Here is a 16,166-nt window from a genome sequence, read left to right on the forward strand (position 1 = left end):
CAGGTGGATAAATGGAGCTGCAAAGCCCTACCACTGGTTTAACTTTAACTGACACAAAACTGTACAGTAATTGTCTATACAGCCATACTGTAAAACCTCCTCACCATTTTCAGAGCCCCCTGGAGATAAGCAAAATGTAGCAAGGGCAGAAATCCTTTATCAGTAACACATTCTTGTCAGGCTCAGGGAAGTGTCAACCTTGACTGTGGAGTGACCCAGTCCACATGCAGGCTGGGGGACGGCTCTTATAATTGAAAGAATAAATTGAGGCAGAGAGGCAGCCTGCCCCAATCAATAAGGGTAATCTTTGGTGCTGAGTCAATCAGTGCACCAATTATTGCGTCATTAAATAAAATCCCACCAAGAGGATCTCATAAAATGTTGCTCCTAGATCTATAAATCTGTGCTGGGGGTGGGTGAAAGGCAACTGTTAGTAGCTCCAGGGAAATGCAGAGGCAACACTCAAGGGAGACATTCTGTTCTGTTATCAAACTCACAAAACATACACTTAGTGGGCGACAATGGTTTTTGGATGTGGCTGAAGCTCATTTGTTCATGTCTAATTTAAAGTGACAACATGTTTCAGGTCCTTAATTATCTGATGACACTTCCACATTCCTCAATCTACAAGGTGAATTCACTCAACCAGTCAAAGGAGCTACAAATACATCTTATCATCCTCATTCTTATTTTGCTTGCATCTTATTGTGTCTATTTTTAACAAGACTGTGAATCGCACTTAGTTCAAGGTAACTGCTGAGTGGGTTTGGGATTTTATTGCATCCTTGAAAATAAATGGCTAGTACTGTGCACAACAGCAAAATCAGCCTTGAAAAATGTCCTGACAACTATCTTTTCACAAACCTCCCATAGCTTTGTGACATTGTATGAAGGGAAAATGGCTCCAGGCACACTGCAGTATAACCTCATTCATTCAGAACCTCCCACAGGAATTGAAATCATTCAGGTGAATGACACACCCAGAATATTAAAATATTGATTGAATTCCTATCCAAACCTTATTCAAGTGCATGACAATGCTATCAGCTATTTCAGGGTGTCACTGAGGCTCGCAGAAATCAACTTGTGAGAGGTCTGTGTCTCTGTCTTCCCAGCTAAATCCAACACTGATATCATGCAGTTATCTGGCAACACTGGCTTGTTGCACAACAGCAAAACAGTTTAGTTTTAGTGCTGCTGATGTGATTGCTGAAATTAGATCAGCTGTGACAATGATGGAGCCTCAAATAAAGCAATATATGTGGATTTGCTTTACAATCCTGAATTGTTCCAAAGTTCATTCAAAGTTGTACACATGAATAAGATTTCGAACAAGAAGCCCCAAAGCCTGTCTGGGATTTAAACACAGATGATTAATGGAGATAAAACCAACTCAGTGACGTAACTCTGCGTTGGCACTTTAACGTGACACTCTGTGATATTTAATTACATTTCTTTCTCCATGTAATGCAGTGGAAATGAAATAACATCGACGCCTGCACTTTAAAATGTGATCCGCGAAGCAAGCGCAGGGCTCCAGTGACAGACCCTGGCACTGATTAGGACGTTCACACTGGATCCTGTGGACCTGCCTCAGGAACGCACAGTTGAGCCACAAGATGCGCACTAGGCGCTACAGCTTGGGAGGAGCTTCGGGATTTTCCCCCCTTGTTCCACGCCACTCTCGAGTGAAGACTGCTTTGCCAAAGGAGATATAGTGGGAAAGGTGAGTCAATTAATGTGTGGATAGCGTTCATTTAGACTTTAAATGGATATTGCGATGCTACTTTAGTGACAAATGTATCCCTGAGGAGAAAGACATTGCATTCTCTGGTGTTTGCGTAACGTAACCTGTAGTTGCTGAAACTGTTAAATGTGCGTAATTTGGATACGAGAGGAACATCTGAAAAGGAACAAGTGTCCAGATTACGTGGCTACTACAGGTGACTATTTGCGCTGGAGGCAAGCGATTTGCACATGTCTAGCCGGTTGAATAATCTTTGGGAGCTCACTTGGAGACATTTGAATGCGCACTATTCAGTAAGTTAAACAAATGGCGACAAATTACGCACGACGGTATGTGTTCATAATTTGATGGCAGTGCGCAGAGTTCACCAGAATCCGGTTCATTTTTTTGTTTTTCTTTTTTGTGTTTTGCCCCAGCAGGTGTGTGGTTACATATTCCTCAATGACAGCTCGCCTCAAGTCATGGATTACCATCGCTGATCAGAAAGGGTGCTTTGACAAATTACTGATGCTTTGCAAAGTGCACATGTCGCCTGCAGTCTGCCCGATAAATCCCCACTGCGTGCTCCTGTGTGGCTGTCTGCTCTGGTGACAGAGGGCACAGGCAGACTATGCATGCTTTTTATTTCATTGGCACTGCAACACTGTAGTTGCCATTACCACAATTTGATCCCTATAGATTCAGAGTTATCCTGCAAGTCATTTAATGACTCACAGTGTGTAGGTTCTATATCCGTGATTCTTCCCTCTCCTTTAGGCCTGACATTTTATAATGTGTACCTTAATCTCCAGGAACCCAGAGGCTGTTTTAATTTCTGCAATATGCACAGCAGCTCAGAGGCGCATCACACACAGACTGTGCGTAGCCTACACACTTGTTGTCTAGGCCCTTTTATGCTTAAAGTCAGTTGCAGAGAGGATAATATGGTTCATTAAGCATACATATGCTTTTCCATGAGAGGATATTTAATTGTAAGTGAAGCCATTTAGGAGAGAGTTGTCAGTGAGCTGTGGTGTGTCTGATGGTCTGTCAAAAAATAGGCTACAGGATCCCCAGAGTGTCTGTCACCAAAGTGATGACCTCTTGCTAAATGGTGTCTCAGTAATTCCATGAAGAAAACTTAATAAAAATTGCAAAGTCTGAGCACTCGAAAAACAAAAGTTTCCAGTTTTTAGGACTTAAAATGAGTCCTGCAGATTTGTTAAAAGCCTGTGTCTGGGTCTAATGCCACTTAATGCAGTTAGCATCCATCTAATGAGGATGCGGAGATTTCGCAGTCAAACACTGAGAGTAGTTTTTATACATGCCATGACAAAATGTCCTCTCTGTATTCAGCAGCAGCTCTCAGCGTCTCGCAGGTAAATTGACAGAAATGACAAGATAATGAACTACAGGAAGTACTGAAAAGAGAGAATATTTTCCTTACCAACATGCTGTTGTGTAACAACCAGGGCTGATCTTTCTGTCAGAAATTAGGCACACCACACAATATTCTCTTTATGAGATGCAGACTGTGTTTGAGAGCAGTCGGCGGCTCTAATGATGTAGCTTTGAACTGCCTGACTCCTCATGATCACATTGCTTCCTTCATCATTTTCCTTTAGCCTTTATAATGGCACAGGTGTTCGTGTCCCTCAGAAAAACTGCATGCTATAACCAAACAAATACTTGTACCCTGGCCACAGGCAAAGACATTTTCAACATAAATAGCTCTGCGTAGAAATATGTTCTGTTTTTTTAAGGGGGGGAAGGGGTTTGGAACAAGTGTGTATAAAGAGAGATGATTTTCTGTTGATTATCTTCTGTTACTGGCGTGCAGATTTCTTTTTCTGAGCTTTTCAGAACATCCACTTCCTCAACGCAATCTTAGGAAATTGTTCTAATAATTAGGCTGCATACATTAGAGAATACTCTTATCTTCTAAATTGCACTGTTTCATTATTCTCACGTTAAATACAAAATGGATTTAATAACAGTGTGACATTTATAATGCAAACTACCCCTTCCAGGTGATATGAAGAGAGTAATTAAATAGTTGTGTATTGGTTTGGTTTAGTGACATTTCATTAGAGGTTGGCTTTTGTCAAAGCTCTTGCAGTTCATTCTATACTGAGAATAAATGGTTTGTTCTTTAAATGCTAGAGAGTATGGTAGAGCATAAAGAGAAGGAGAGAATGGATGGGGAGGCAAGAGACCCAGGGTTCAAACCCAGCAAGGGTTCCTCTTTGTTAGGCACTGGAGCATAAAGAAGAAATGGGAAGCCGGCGAGGGATCATATTGCTGCTTCAGACACTCACACTTGTTGTTTGGGACACCTGCACATAGGAGAGATACATATGGAAGCTTGTGGTACATCCTCCTGCTGAAAACAAATGACTGGTGGCAGCATGAATATCCGACAGAGGTGTTGGCAGTGACTTGAAATGCACATCAGGCGAGTTAGGAATCCTACCTTGGAGAGGAGAGTGAGAAATAAACAAAAACACCTCAAGCTGAAGTATTTTTCACAATGAATACCTTTGGCGTTTTCTTTTCAGAGCTTGCTGGGAATACTACTCTGCCCGGCTTGTGTCAGAAAATCATTTCTTTGTATGTGTTTTTTCTCCTCAGGTGTCGGCACAGCCTCAATCTGGCATCTACCAATAAAATGAGCCCACCAGACACATCCAACGCCACGAGCGAAGGGGAGACTGCTGAAACCGAGCCCTGGTTTCTACTTAACGACAGCCTGGGTTTACACCCACCTGGTTTCCACACAGACATCACCAAGCACCTTGGAGTCCAGATCACTCTGATCACAGCTTACTCCCTAATCATTCTGCTGGGGCTGCTGGGGAACGCTCTTGTCATATACATGATTACTCGCTATAAAAACATGCGAACAGTGACCAACTTCTTCATAGCCAACCTGGCTTTGGCAGACCTCCTGGTGGACACTCTCTGCTTGCCCTTCACTTTGGTTTACACTTTGCTAGATGAGTGGAAGTTTGGGGCTGTGTTGTGCCACATGGTGCCATTTGCCCAGGCTCTGAGTGTGCATGTATCCATCCTGACCCTGACTGTCATTGCTCTGGAGCGTTATCGCTGCATCGTCTTCCACCTTGGCCGGCGCCTCACATGGCACTCCAGCTTCCTCATCATGGCATTCACCTGGACTATGTCTGCTGTCCTGGCAGCGCCCCTGGCCATCTTCAGAGAGTACCGCTATGAAGAGATCCCTTCCATCAACCTGCGTATCGCTGTCTGCTCTGAGAAGTGGCCCCATGGGACCGGCAGGGACGGAGTCATCTACAGCCTCTCAATGCTGCTCCTACAGTACATTCTTCCTTTAGCCATCATCAGTTACGCTTACATCTGCATCTGGGTCAAACTGAAGAATCACATCAGCCCGTCCAGCCGCAACGACAGCATCAACCGCCGCAAAAAGACCACCAAGATGTTGGCGCTGGTGGTGGTGGTGTTCGCTATCTGCTGGCTGCCTTTCCATGTGTTTCAGCTGGCCAGTGATCTGGACCTGGTGCTCAGGTTTAAGGAGTACAAACTGATATACACAGTATTCCATATCATAGCTATGTGTTCGACATTTACCAACCCCGTCCTGTACGGGTGGATGAATAAAAACTACAGGAATGGCTTCCTCATGGTCTTCCGTTGCGAGGATAAGCCAGATTCTTTCCACCCTGAGGGCTCGTTCAGGACACGCTCCACAAGAAGGCTGACTCTGAATGGCCGTAATGGCGGACACCCTCCGACTGCTGTATGAAATAAACACAATTTCAAAAAGCCTGTAGGATGTGACTGAACACAGCGAACGCAGCTCTGGTTTGTGGCGCCTGTGGTTCAAAAAAAGATGCCTTTTGACTTGAATGGCCTGATCTTGAGTATCCATGTCACTGGAGAGGGCTCAAAGCTTTGCATGCAAATTGCTTTATGTAAGGCTCTTCTTTCCTTTGTGAATGGTACTAGTGAAAATACAGTTGTCAAACCTGTTCAAATATGTGTTTAAGATGTTTACTAGGGTGTTAATTAACTTGTTACAATGTATTATGTGTCTCCTGTAATGCAGAACTCTTGTTGGTAAGTAATGTCCAATTAATTATGCACTCCATTGCATACACCGTCTGAGGCTATTAATGTGTTCTTACTAACTGAGGGGATGAAGGTGATTATTGTGACTGTTTAAACAAGTTTTGTTTTTCACACTTGTTTTTCTTTTTTTTGGATGACTTCCGCTTAATTAATCCAAATGCGGCATTTCGGATTAATTCCAACGTTCTCGCAGAGTAACATTGAATCCTCGTCCAAGGAATCCAGAGGAGTCTATTTTCTGTCCAACCAGGAAGTTAATTGTGTTCACCTGGCAACCAGCTGTTCAGGATTAGATAGGCCAGCACGACTCTGCGTCCCAATGAATGGGATCAAAACCCACTGAACTGTGTGTGAGTTCTTGATATGTTCGTCAAATGATTTTGGGCAGCTGCTTTGAGAATATGTAAAAAGGGGATTTGGAAGAAGACGAAACATGCTATTCTACACTTGGCTGCTGAAGTGTCCTTTGTTGGTGGTCTTTTAATAATAAACACGGGAACATTCATCAACCACACAGCCTCTGGGCACACATACTGAGCACCCGCTGCGCACATAACTCCCGGAGTTCATTTGACCAACAGGAGAAATTATGTTTTGTATTTCAAATAAACAGACCTTGGCAGAGTTGATTCAAGTAAGGACGGAGTAAGGGAAATGTTTGTAATGGGTGCAGAGTAAAACTGAAACTAGTGGTACATTACAACAAGTATTGAAGGCCGACACCATAAGTAGACTATACTCAAAACTTCTGGGGGTAGTAGCCCATGCTGTGGTGCATGTACCCTCCTTACTTAAGACTAATACAGGAAAGATAAACTTCAACTCTCTGACCCTGACAGCTGGAAAATCCATTTATTGATGGGAAGACAGTCTAAGGGAAAGTAAACTAGAAGCAATGCACTCACAACATTGGAGTGAATCAGAGTCCCACACATAAACATTCAGACTTCATTTTTAACCAAACAAAAAAGAACCAGTGGGTCAATAACAGCCAATAAAGCATTCAATGAACAACCAGACAAATGTGGCCTACTCAGTGTGATTCATTTTTACAGCAGAGATGTATGTATTGGTTTTGTAATGCTGGTTCTTGACACCCACACTGATTTCCTGGCTTAGCCTATATTCCTTTATGTAGCCTACTGTATATTATTATAGAAGCTTTAAGTCTTTATTGGTACTACCCGCCGACGAACGCTGAGCTCAGACCCATGGCATTAAACCTATGGAGAGCTAATGTGTGAAGATTTTGCTGCAGACTGGAGATATTTTCAGGGATGATTTTAGTACGCGTAAGAGATTATCCATCTGTCCCAAAGTAACCTACAGAGTGCTGAGGGGGATAAATTGTATTTCTAAAAATAGCAAGGCAAAATCAGATTAACTGCCATAATGTTGTTGTTTCTTTTTTACCTTTAAGTTAAAGGTTGTCACTTTTCAGATGCCATTTTTAGTTGTTTTGACAGCATTACATGACATTTGACTCAATATTTTTGATCTAAATCCACTCTTCGGACGTCAAATAAATGCTGTGGTTGCATTTTGCACAGTCGCCTGCTGCCCTCTAGTGTTCAAAATGGACGCCGCATTTGCTCCACCTACCGGATGTGACGTCGGAGTTTGACCTTCCCTCAGGTCCGAGTCACGTTTGACATGAATTGCTGGTGGCCGCACGGTGAAGTTCATTCCGACAGGAGTTTAACATGCGAATACTTCTCTTTTGAATGCTGTCGCCATTCAGGTAACTACCCTTGCCTTTTATGGACGCGTTAATTCGTCAGTTAAACGTCGGTGAAAGCTAGCTCTGTGCTAACTGTGCTATTCATTCATAAGGTTAGCTTCATGCTAGGCTAGCTCATGCTATCGAGGAAGCTAAGGAGTGCGGACGTGACAAATGTGACAGTAACGGTGTACCTGATGTCAGCCAGTTACTGTTTACGTGCTCATCGGTGTATGCTGTTAGTGTTGGCCATATTGCATGTCATATAAGCCACGATAGAAAGCTCAGCGTGGGGTTTGCTCGGTAATATATTTTTAGCTGACTGACAGCTGCCATGTAACGTTAGAGTTTAGCTGGAAAGTTCGGGAAAATGCGTTTCTCTGCCAAACTAAGTCAGATAATTAACGGTTTGCTTTTTAAATAATTTATCTTACTTGTTGATACTATGGAGTACACAAACACGAACTTCCATAATCGTCTAAATAGCTGTTGTGTGTTTGCAGTTAGCCTCGGGGTCGTCCGGAGTTTATTTGTAAGCTAAGTTACCCAAACGCAGCAAACTAACCCGCTTTGTTTGTTCCGCATCTCCACAGGGTAACGGACTGCCAGAGGAAACACAGGGCACAATGGTTAAGTATTTCTGCTGCGCAGGTTTGCTCAAAAGCACTTGGGACCAAGTTTGTGTTGCTTTCTGGCAGCGATATCCCAACCCTTACAGGTGAGGGGGCCATCAGTGGTCGTCTGGATGCTTCTCTACCTTTTGTCTTGCATAAAGTCCTTTATCCAGGTTGCACTGCTTAAATACTTGGGATTGTGTCTCAACCATTGGTCTCAATATTTGCACTCTGTTAAGTATAAACAGAGATGGAAAGTAACTGTGTATTTACTTAAGCAGTAAGTCTTTTTTGTCACTTTACTTAAGTATTTTTATTTTACTGTACTTTAACCCTATGGGCCCGAACGACGCATAGTGCGTCCAAATTCACACGTTCTTCTCTATTGATTTTCTCAGTGACCGTGCGTCATAGCGAGAAGCCACGCATATGACGTGAAACAGCGGAATTGTAGCTTTCCGACAAGACAAAGCACTTGTTTTCACAGCGAAAAAAAACGATAGAGTTACACTAAAATAATGTATAACAGAGCTTTCATACAGCTCCGCACACACGTTACTGTTGGATGGATTACTCGCGAATGCAGGCTCGCACAGAAATGCCACGCATATTACATGAAAGTGCAGGAGCAGAGCTTTCCACTGATACAACACACATCATTGTGCTGTCATCCCATCATGCTATAAATCCAGATTAATTGTCTACAAAATAAAAACCTGACGAATTTCTTCAAAATCCATTATACAGATTTTGTTATCAGTCACTTCATATAGTGAGGATTATCGTATTTTACCACGTCTTAGGCTTGCGTGTGTTTCTCCCTGTCTATCCACATTTGTAGTCCAGCTTTCAAGATGCAAATACCTCCATATTGTCCAGTTGACACTCCATCAAACTTTGTATGACAAGACCAGCCACTTCACCTTTGCGCACCCAGACAACTGTAGCGTAATTATGCATGCTGACAGGGCCGTAGTCACCATATACATTAAGGGGGACATGTGTTCCCCCCCCCTCAATATATAACTGAAACTGAAAAACAACAACAAACGTTGTTTACTGCAAACAAAGTGGCAAATATTATCTTGGAGGACATCATTGCACTTGGTTGACTATTTTTCTATGATCTTAGATGTAAATATTGCATGTTTCCTTCAGATAAAACACATTTTTGACTTGTGAATGAGTCAATGGAATTTCTTGCAATAATGAAAAAATACTGGCAATCATGTCCGCCTGGCACAAACCACATGTTTTGGTTGGACAGCTGTGAAGTGACAGAATGTTCCAGCATCATGGTTCTTATATTGCCAGATTTCAGAGAGTCTCCCCTCTTCATATATGGCAGAATATGTCATTTTCCAACTTGCTATGGTGAGATACATGTAAAAATGTAAGAATTTAGTCACACGGATTTGTTTTTTTTCATTGATATAAAAATTAATATAAAATACAGGCACATAGAAGGACATGGAATGATGGCAAATCTGGTTAGCCCAGATTGTCCTGGAAAAAAAACCCAAGATATAGCATGTGTATGTAGCCTTTATAATGACTGTGATTTGAGCTTAAAAGTAAAGGCAGTAAAAATACCCCAAAAATGCCTAGGGCCCATAGGGTTATATTGCGACTCCATTACATTTCACTTTGAAGCTTGTGATTTTACATATTAAACAAATGGTCAGCTGATAAGTGTGACACACTGCTTCAGTAATAATAGTCCAGTAATGTGATGTAATATAATTTTGTCCCCTGAGGTGTTATTTTGCTGTTAATTCTTTAAGTTTATGTTGGTGCAGATACTTCTGTACATCTACTGCAGTGGAAGAAAAGATTTCCACACACTTTCACTTTATTGTTGAGCTTTCGGTCTGATAGACCTTCATTACAGCGTATATGAGGCAGCAATGGACAGGCTGTTAAAAGTAACCAATCTCAGTTTAGTCACTGGCAGTGTGCGACACACAGGTGCATAACGCTGGTAGTGGAAGCACCACCTCCTGGGAGTTGTTTTTTAAGTACTGATTGGCATACAAATGGAAACTACTGAAGTAACATTATGAATTCAGGACTTTACCTGACTTAACCAGACTTCACTTTTTCTTTTTTTTTTACTGGTGCAAAGGGAAACACCTAAACATCAAGTTATTGACATACAATACATACATGGTGGTAGACGGAAATGGGAATATACAAAACAAACAAGGATGATATAATGGTATTCTTGCCACTATAGATATACAAACCAGTTGTTGTTACTGTACTCAGGGTGATTATGTAGGACACCTGTGTGTATGCCAATGAGTGTGTGTCTATTTATAGCTGATAAAGAAGAGACAGGAGAGAGTAGGGCTGTGCAAATAATAAGAGGGAAACACATAATGTAAATAATAATACAATTAGTAAATAAAACTACATATGTATACTAATAAACATAGTACTAATAGAGGTAAATTAATAACAATAATAACAAACTTCACTTTCTGATGATGATACTCTTGCTGAAGAACTCAATATATCTTCCACCACCGAGGTTTAGTACAATATATCTTTAGAGCAATCAACAGGCAAACATTTTATGAAACCACTCATCAGTTCTTTTTTGTTTGTTTGTCTGTTTGTTTTTCAAATAAAAATGAAGAAAATACACCTGTCCTAGCTTCACAGTTGTGAATATTTGCTGGTTTTCTTAGTGTTATTATAGATAGTTATACAGATGTATGATAGTAGATTGCATGATCTTCAGGTTTTGGACCGATGGGCATTCAAAACAATACATTTGCACAAGTCAACTTTGTGATGAACATGAAAATTGTAATGGGTGTTTTTCTTTTTTCTTTTTTTTTTACATTTTGTAAATCAAACATCTGATCAGTTGATTGTGAAAATAATTGTTAGTCACAGCTCTAGCTGAAATGATCAAATCAAGCAGTTAATTGACAAAATAAATCTCTAACAATTTGATAATTGAATTATTGTTTGAAGTCTTTTATCTAACAAAACAGTTGCTTGTTCATTTTCTCAAATATGAGTTTTTGTTGCTTTTCTATGTAATTGTAAATGCGATATCTTTTGGGTTTTGAACTGTTGGTTGGACAAAACAACAAATTTGAAGATGTCACTTTGAGCTTTGGGAATGTGTCGTGAATTTATTCCCATTTTGTGACATATAATCTAAACTATACTATTTAACTGAATAAAATAAGGGACAGAAGTATTTATAAGCCCTCCACAGAGGATTTGTATTAATTCAAAGCTCTTCCTTCTCTCCCACAGTAACCATGTCTTGACGGAGGACATTATCTTCCGAGAGGTCACTCCAACCAACTGCCTCATTTCCAGACGTCTGTTGACCAAAACAAGCCGAGCGCCTCGCTGGATGGAGCGGTACCTTCCAAAGCACATGGCCAGCTCGGCGTACATCATCGAGGACTCCATTGTGGACCCTCAGAAAAGGACCATGACCACACTCACCTGGAACATCAGCCACGCTCGCCTCATGGTACCACATCGTTTGCTTCCATAGGCACTCAGCATTGCACAAAGTAACAACACGGCCTCATGTTGCTTTTGTTTGTTTTTTCCTCTCTCTGTCCCAGTCTGTGGAAGAGCGGTGCGAGTACCACATTAACCCCGACAATGGCAGCTGGACTGAGATAAAAAGAGAAGCTTGGATCTCTTCCAATGTCTATGGACTCACTAGAGCTATTCAGGTCAGTGGAGTAAAGTGGAGCGCCACGCTATGTAACAGCCTAGGGAAAGTGGTGTGGGGCGTCTGAAGGGGAGACTCACCCACCTATCTTTCATTCTGTAATTGGAAACATAATACACAGCGTTAAGATGCAACAGCCGAGCAGTTGACGCTGTCTGCCAAGACTTAGGTGTCTGAATTATTTATGACAGAATCAGAGTGACTGTTTATTGTCCTCAGGTTGTGAGGAGGTATGCTAGTAAGTATGTGCTGATGTGAGTTATAGGTTGCTGGCACATTATTGTCTCTCTAAGTGGGTGTATTTTTATCTGGGTTGACTCTGTGTTTTCTCTTTCTAGGAATTTGGTCTTGCAAGGTTCAAGACCAGTGTTACAAAGACCATGAAAGGCTTTGAATACGTGCTGGCCAAAATGCAAGGTAAATTGTCAGTAATAATGACGTCAACCTTTAGTGCTTTGCATCAGTTGGTGGAATGAAGGCATGGTCAATGTTAGTGACTGCAATGATAAGGGACTGATTAAGAAGTACAAGCTCTCTGATGCAAGCTAGGTTGTTAATATTTAGGTTAGCAGACGTAAGTTACAAGATGGACAAATGTTTGATGGGGTTCAAAGGAAAAACTCTGCGCTTCTCATTGAGCAAACGCATCAGTCAAATCCAAAAACTGGAGATTTGGAAGCTTAAAGATAACACTGCTATTATTCAACTTAGACCCTAGTATTTTCCCATGTTTTGTGTTGACGTGACAAATGGGAACAACAATTTTTGAAATTGGACCAGTACTGAGCAAAAAGGCTGCAGCTGGTAGCCATGAGACAGGCTGCAATGTAACCACTCAGGGCAATCATACACTGTCAATATAGATGCACTAAAGTGTTTGCTTTTGCCACTGATAAGCTCAGATTATTATTCTAAGTGTCTGACAACATAATGGAAAGCACCCATACAGGGATAGACCTTTTTATTAAGAGTAAGATCCTTTTTGTTGAACTAGAACAAGTCCTGAAATTACTTTCGCCAAAGCCACCAGACTCCATTCAAATAAACAGTAATTTTAGTGTGTAAAGAGCCCTAACTGGGTGAATTGAGGGTTTATTTCAGCCAAACCAGAGTTGGTCATGATCTGAACAGTGGAAAGACAAACCAAGACAGTTTTTGGTAGTTTGGTTTTATTTCTGTAGACTGTATGAAATGTGTTTTACAATGATACAATTACCGTTTATTTAAATGGAGTCTGGTGGGTTTGGCTTTACCGATTTCGAGGCTGTTCAGGTCAACTTACTCTTTCACAAAAAGGTCTGTCTCTGTAGGGATCCCATCCTTACTGTTGTCAGAAACTTAAAATATCAGTCTGAGCCTGTCATTGGCAAAAAAAAAAAAAAAAAAAAGCACTTTTAGTGGACATACTTTGACAGTGCCCCAAGTGTTCACGCTATAGCCTATCTCACAGCTGCAGCAGTCCTCCTCAACACTGGACCAATTTCTAAATAGTTGTTCCTATTAGTCACTTGGACACAAAAACATTGGTAGAAGAATCCAGGTTTAAAAATAACAAAGTCATTCTTTAACTTGCTTAAAACCTTTCAAATGTTGGTATAAGAGAAAAGGTGGGGAACATTTACCTTCTGGGAATTTAGTCAAATGGTCAAGATGACTCTTTTGTACATTACATGGAATTTCAGTTGTATGTTAACGTTGACATGTGGAGTTCCAAGTCCGAGTCTTTATTGCAAGGTTACAATATTTAGTTTGGCTGTAATGAGGCCGTACACGTAAAATGGTTTGTTCATTTTAAAACTGAAAGTAAAGTAGCTTAACAGTATGATTTTAATTTTTAAAAGTCAATTCAGTGTGAGTTTAAATCTGTAAAATCGAAAATGCAAACATTTCTTACAAATATGAATATTAATATCATGTTAATAATATACATATGATAATATCGTGTAAACCATCTCTGTTTCTTTCTGTTCTCGCTTTGTCTCCCTCCCCCAGCGCCATCTGGTTGCCTTCTCACTATTCATTAAGTGTAATTGCTCTTTTTGTGAGATTTTGTACGGTTATGGTTACAGACTCTCTCTCTCTCCTCCCCACGGTCATATTGAGAGTTTAATTCATTTACCATCCAAAAAAGATATTATAGTAATGTTATCATGAATTCTTTTGGCCACGATAATTTTGGAGAAAAAAATCTGACATCGTGCTGCCCTAGCTGCAAATATGCAGTCACTATTGTTACAGTTGAGTCCAAATAAAGTACAGGTATTAGATACATAAGAAAATATATTTGTTTGGTATTAAAAGTGTATCCACCTCTACCTGTATCCTGTCAAAGCAATGATGTGCATTTGGTAATATCCCTGTCACTGACGCAGACAAGCAGAAAGTCAATGCAGTTTTTTTTTTTTGAATAGTTGAAATGTTACGAAAGCATATGTTGTTTATTTTTTAATATTAAGTGATAGCAAAGATTTTTCACACAAATACATACATAACCGATATGATAACCAATATGTTTGGACTCTCGTAGGTGAAACTCCATCCAGAACCTTAGCAGAGACTGCTACGGAGCGAGCAAGAGAGACGGCACTTGCAGCTAAGGAGAAAGCCAAAGACCTCGCCTCACAGGCCCAGAAGAAACAATACGTGTGACGCACTACAGAGATCATCGGCTCTTTTGCTGCTTATACAGGGACAGCTTTACTCTTACCTCCCCCTCATGTTTCAGTTGAGCATTAGGGTAAGACAAACTGTTCCTGGTCATGGGTCGACGCCTCTATGAGGAAGTAAGGAACTGAAATGGTGGGTGGACCATAAAAGGCCTGAGCTGGCTTCAAGAGCCTGTTCCAGCCTCCTGGGGTATATTGTACCTTTGATACCAGGTCATCTCAGTATCACCATAGATAGATCTTAAAGAATGGTTGAATATGGCTCTGGGTGCCATGACATAATAATAGCACTTTGCCTTGACACTGATCCTCAGACCTTTGTTCAACCTCTGTGCCCATCAACAGCGTTCAGTTTACTCTGTTCATCTCAGTATGTCAGTTTGTAATGACTTTTTCTTCAGAAGCTAAAATTAGCATAGCACGGAATATCTGATCAATGCAAATTCATGTGTCTGTTGTTTTATGTTTTGTTGCTGTCATGTTATATTTTAGTTCAGCTCACCCAGCCACACCTTAATGCAGGGTTCCTACACATTTTCCATTTCAAACTTTTCTACTTTTCCAGACTTCTGTGAAGATTTCTCACATCATATTTGACATCTGAGTACAAATAGTTAGAATGAGTTAAAAAAAAAAGTTAAATAAATGGCATCTGTGCAGCCTTGTTTATTCAATTGCCATGGCGACAACAGTTAACACAAAGATGACTATTCTGTTAATAACATAACTGCATAACTCTTATGTGTTTAGACAAGCTTAATAATTGATTATTTGTGATGCTATGTATATATGCAATTAAAAGATATCGCCACGTTTTCAAAGCAGTTTGGTGGCGGATGTCCAGATTTGCAACCGTTTAAGGCGCTTCGGGCAGAGCTGTTTTGCAGGCTGTATGTAGAGGCATAGAGGCAGCTCTGCATAGGAGTGTGTGTCCAGTCGAACGCCATACCCCTTGCCTTGCTTTCAGGGACATCAAGCTCTCTCTGGCTGCTTGTTCCAAATGCCATGAAAAACACTGATTATATGATCAATTTATTTTTTAGAAATTGTGAATTTTATATTCTATAGAACAGAATAAGGACAATAGACTGGAATCACAAGTATTTTTTCATGCAGTTTTCTTTTCCATTCTTATCCTGTCCTGGAAATGACTCAAATCAATCTCCATACTTTTCTATCCTGCGTAGGAACCCTGTTAATCATCCTACCAAGACTGATTGCTTCACTGACTGAAGAAGGGTCTATATTGTTGGCAGTCATAGCTTGATAAGATACACTCATTTAGCATTAGTGGTAAGATCTGGTCACAATGGACATCAATGTCTTTAGCTTAATTTAGATGCATGTACAAAGGCGAACATGTATTGTACATTCAGCTTAGGTCTGATGACACAACCCCATGCAACAATGTGCTCTTCCTGTATCAATCAAATATCAGCTTGTCAATAAAGGGACACTTCCTTTGTTACAATCATACTGTGATATCTTTTAATCAGTGGGATTTGTTTAGCTACATATCTGAGGGGTTGCTAGATTGCTGCAATATCAAATTATGATGGCAAAAATACAGTGCAACTGGTTAAGAGGGGTCACCAACAGGCATTACTGTGTTTTAGAG

The 16,166-nt window shown here is 40.7% G+C and overlaps 2 protein-coding genes across 2 annotated transcripts; both read left to right on the forward strand.

The window, feature by feature from the left end:
* The first annotated feature begins 1,489 nt into the window (after window positions 1–1,489).
* Window positions 1,490–6,679, forward strand: npy7r (neuropeptide Y receptor Y7). The gene is made up of 2 exons (XM_049586194.1): window positions 1,490–1,726; window positions 4,358–6,679. The coding sequence occupies exon 2, from the start codon at window positions 4,395–4,397 to the stop codon at window positions 5,508–5,510; it is 1,116 nt and encodes a 371-aa protein (XP_049442151.1). The 5' UTR covers window positions 1,490–1,726; window positions 4,358–4,394; the 3' UTR covers window positions 5,511–6,679.
* A 758-nt stretch (window positions 6,680–7,437) lies between these two features.
* On the forward strand, window positions 7,438–16,024 carry prelid1a (PRELI domain containing 1a). The gene is made up of 6 exons (XM_049586195.1): window positions 7,438–7,577; window positions 8,150–8,274; window positions 11,447–11,672; window positions 11,770–11,883; window positions 12,221–12,299; window positions 14,410–16,024. Exons 2-6 carry the CDS (start codon window positions 8,183–8,185, stop codon window positions 14,529–14,531), a joined length of 633 nt encoding a protein of 210 aa, XP_049442152.1. The 5' UTR covers window positions 7,438–7,577; window positions 8,150–8,182; the 3' UTR covers window positions 14,532–16,024.
* Window positions 16,025–16,166: the final 142 nt, after the last annotated feature.

This window comes from Epinephelus fuscoguttatus, linkage group LG9, assembly GCF_011397635.1.
Source record: "Epinephelus fuscoguttatus linkage group LG9, E.fuscoguttatus.final_Chr_v1".
Lineage (NCBI taxonomy): Eukaryota > Metazoa > Chordata > Actinopteri > Perciformes > Serranidae > Epinephelus > Epinephelus fuscoguttatus.

Bases quoted from the DNA above. Each gene is read 5' to 3' on its own strand.
- npy7r (XM_049586194.1), top strand. From the start codon at position 4,395: ATGAGCCCACCAGACACATCCAACGCCACGAGCGAAGGGGAGACTGCT.
- prelid1a (XM_049586195.1), top strand. From the start codon at position 8,183: ATGGTTAAGTATTTCTGCTGCGCAGGTTTGCTCAAAAGCACTTGGGAC. The intron at 8,275-11,446 runs GTGAGGGGGCCA...TCTCTCCCACAG, and splicing joins CGATATCCCAACCCTTACAG to TAACCATGTCTTGACGGAGG. The intron at 12,300-14,409 runs GTAAATTGTCAG...GGACTCTCGTAG, and splicing joins CGTGCTGGCCAAAATGCAAG to GTGAAACTCCATCCAGAACC.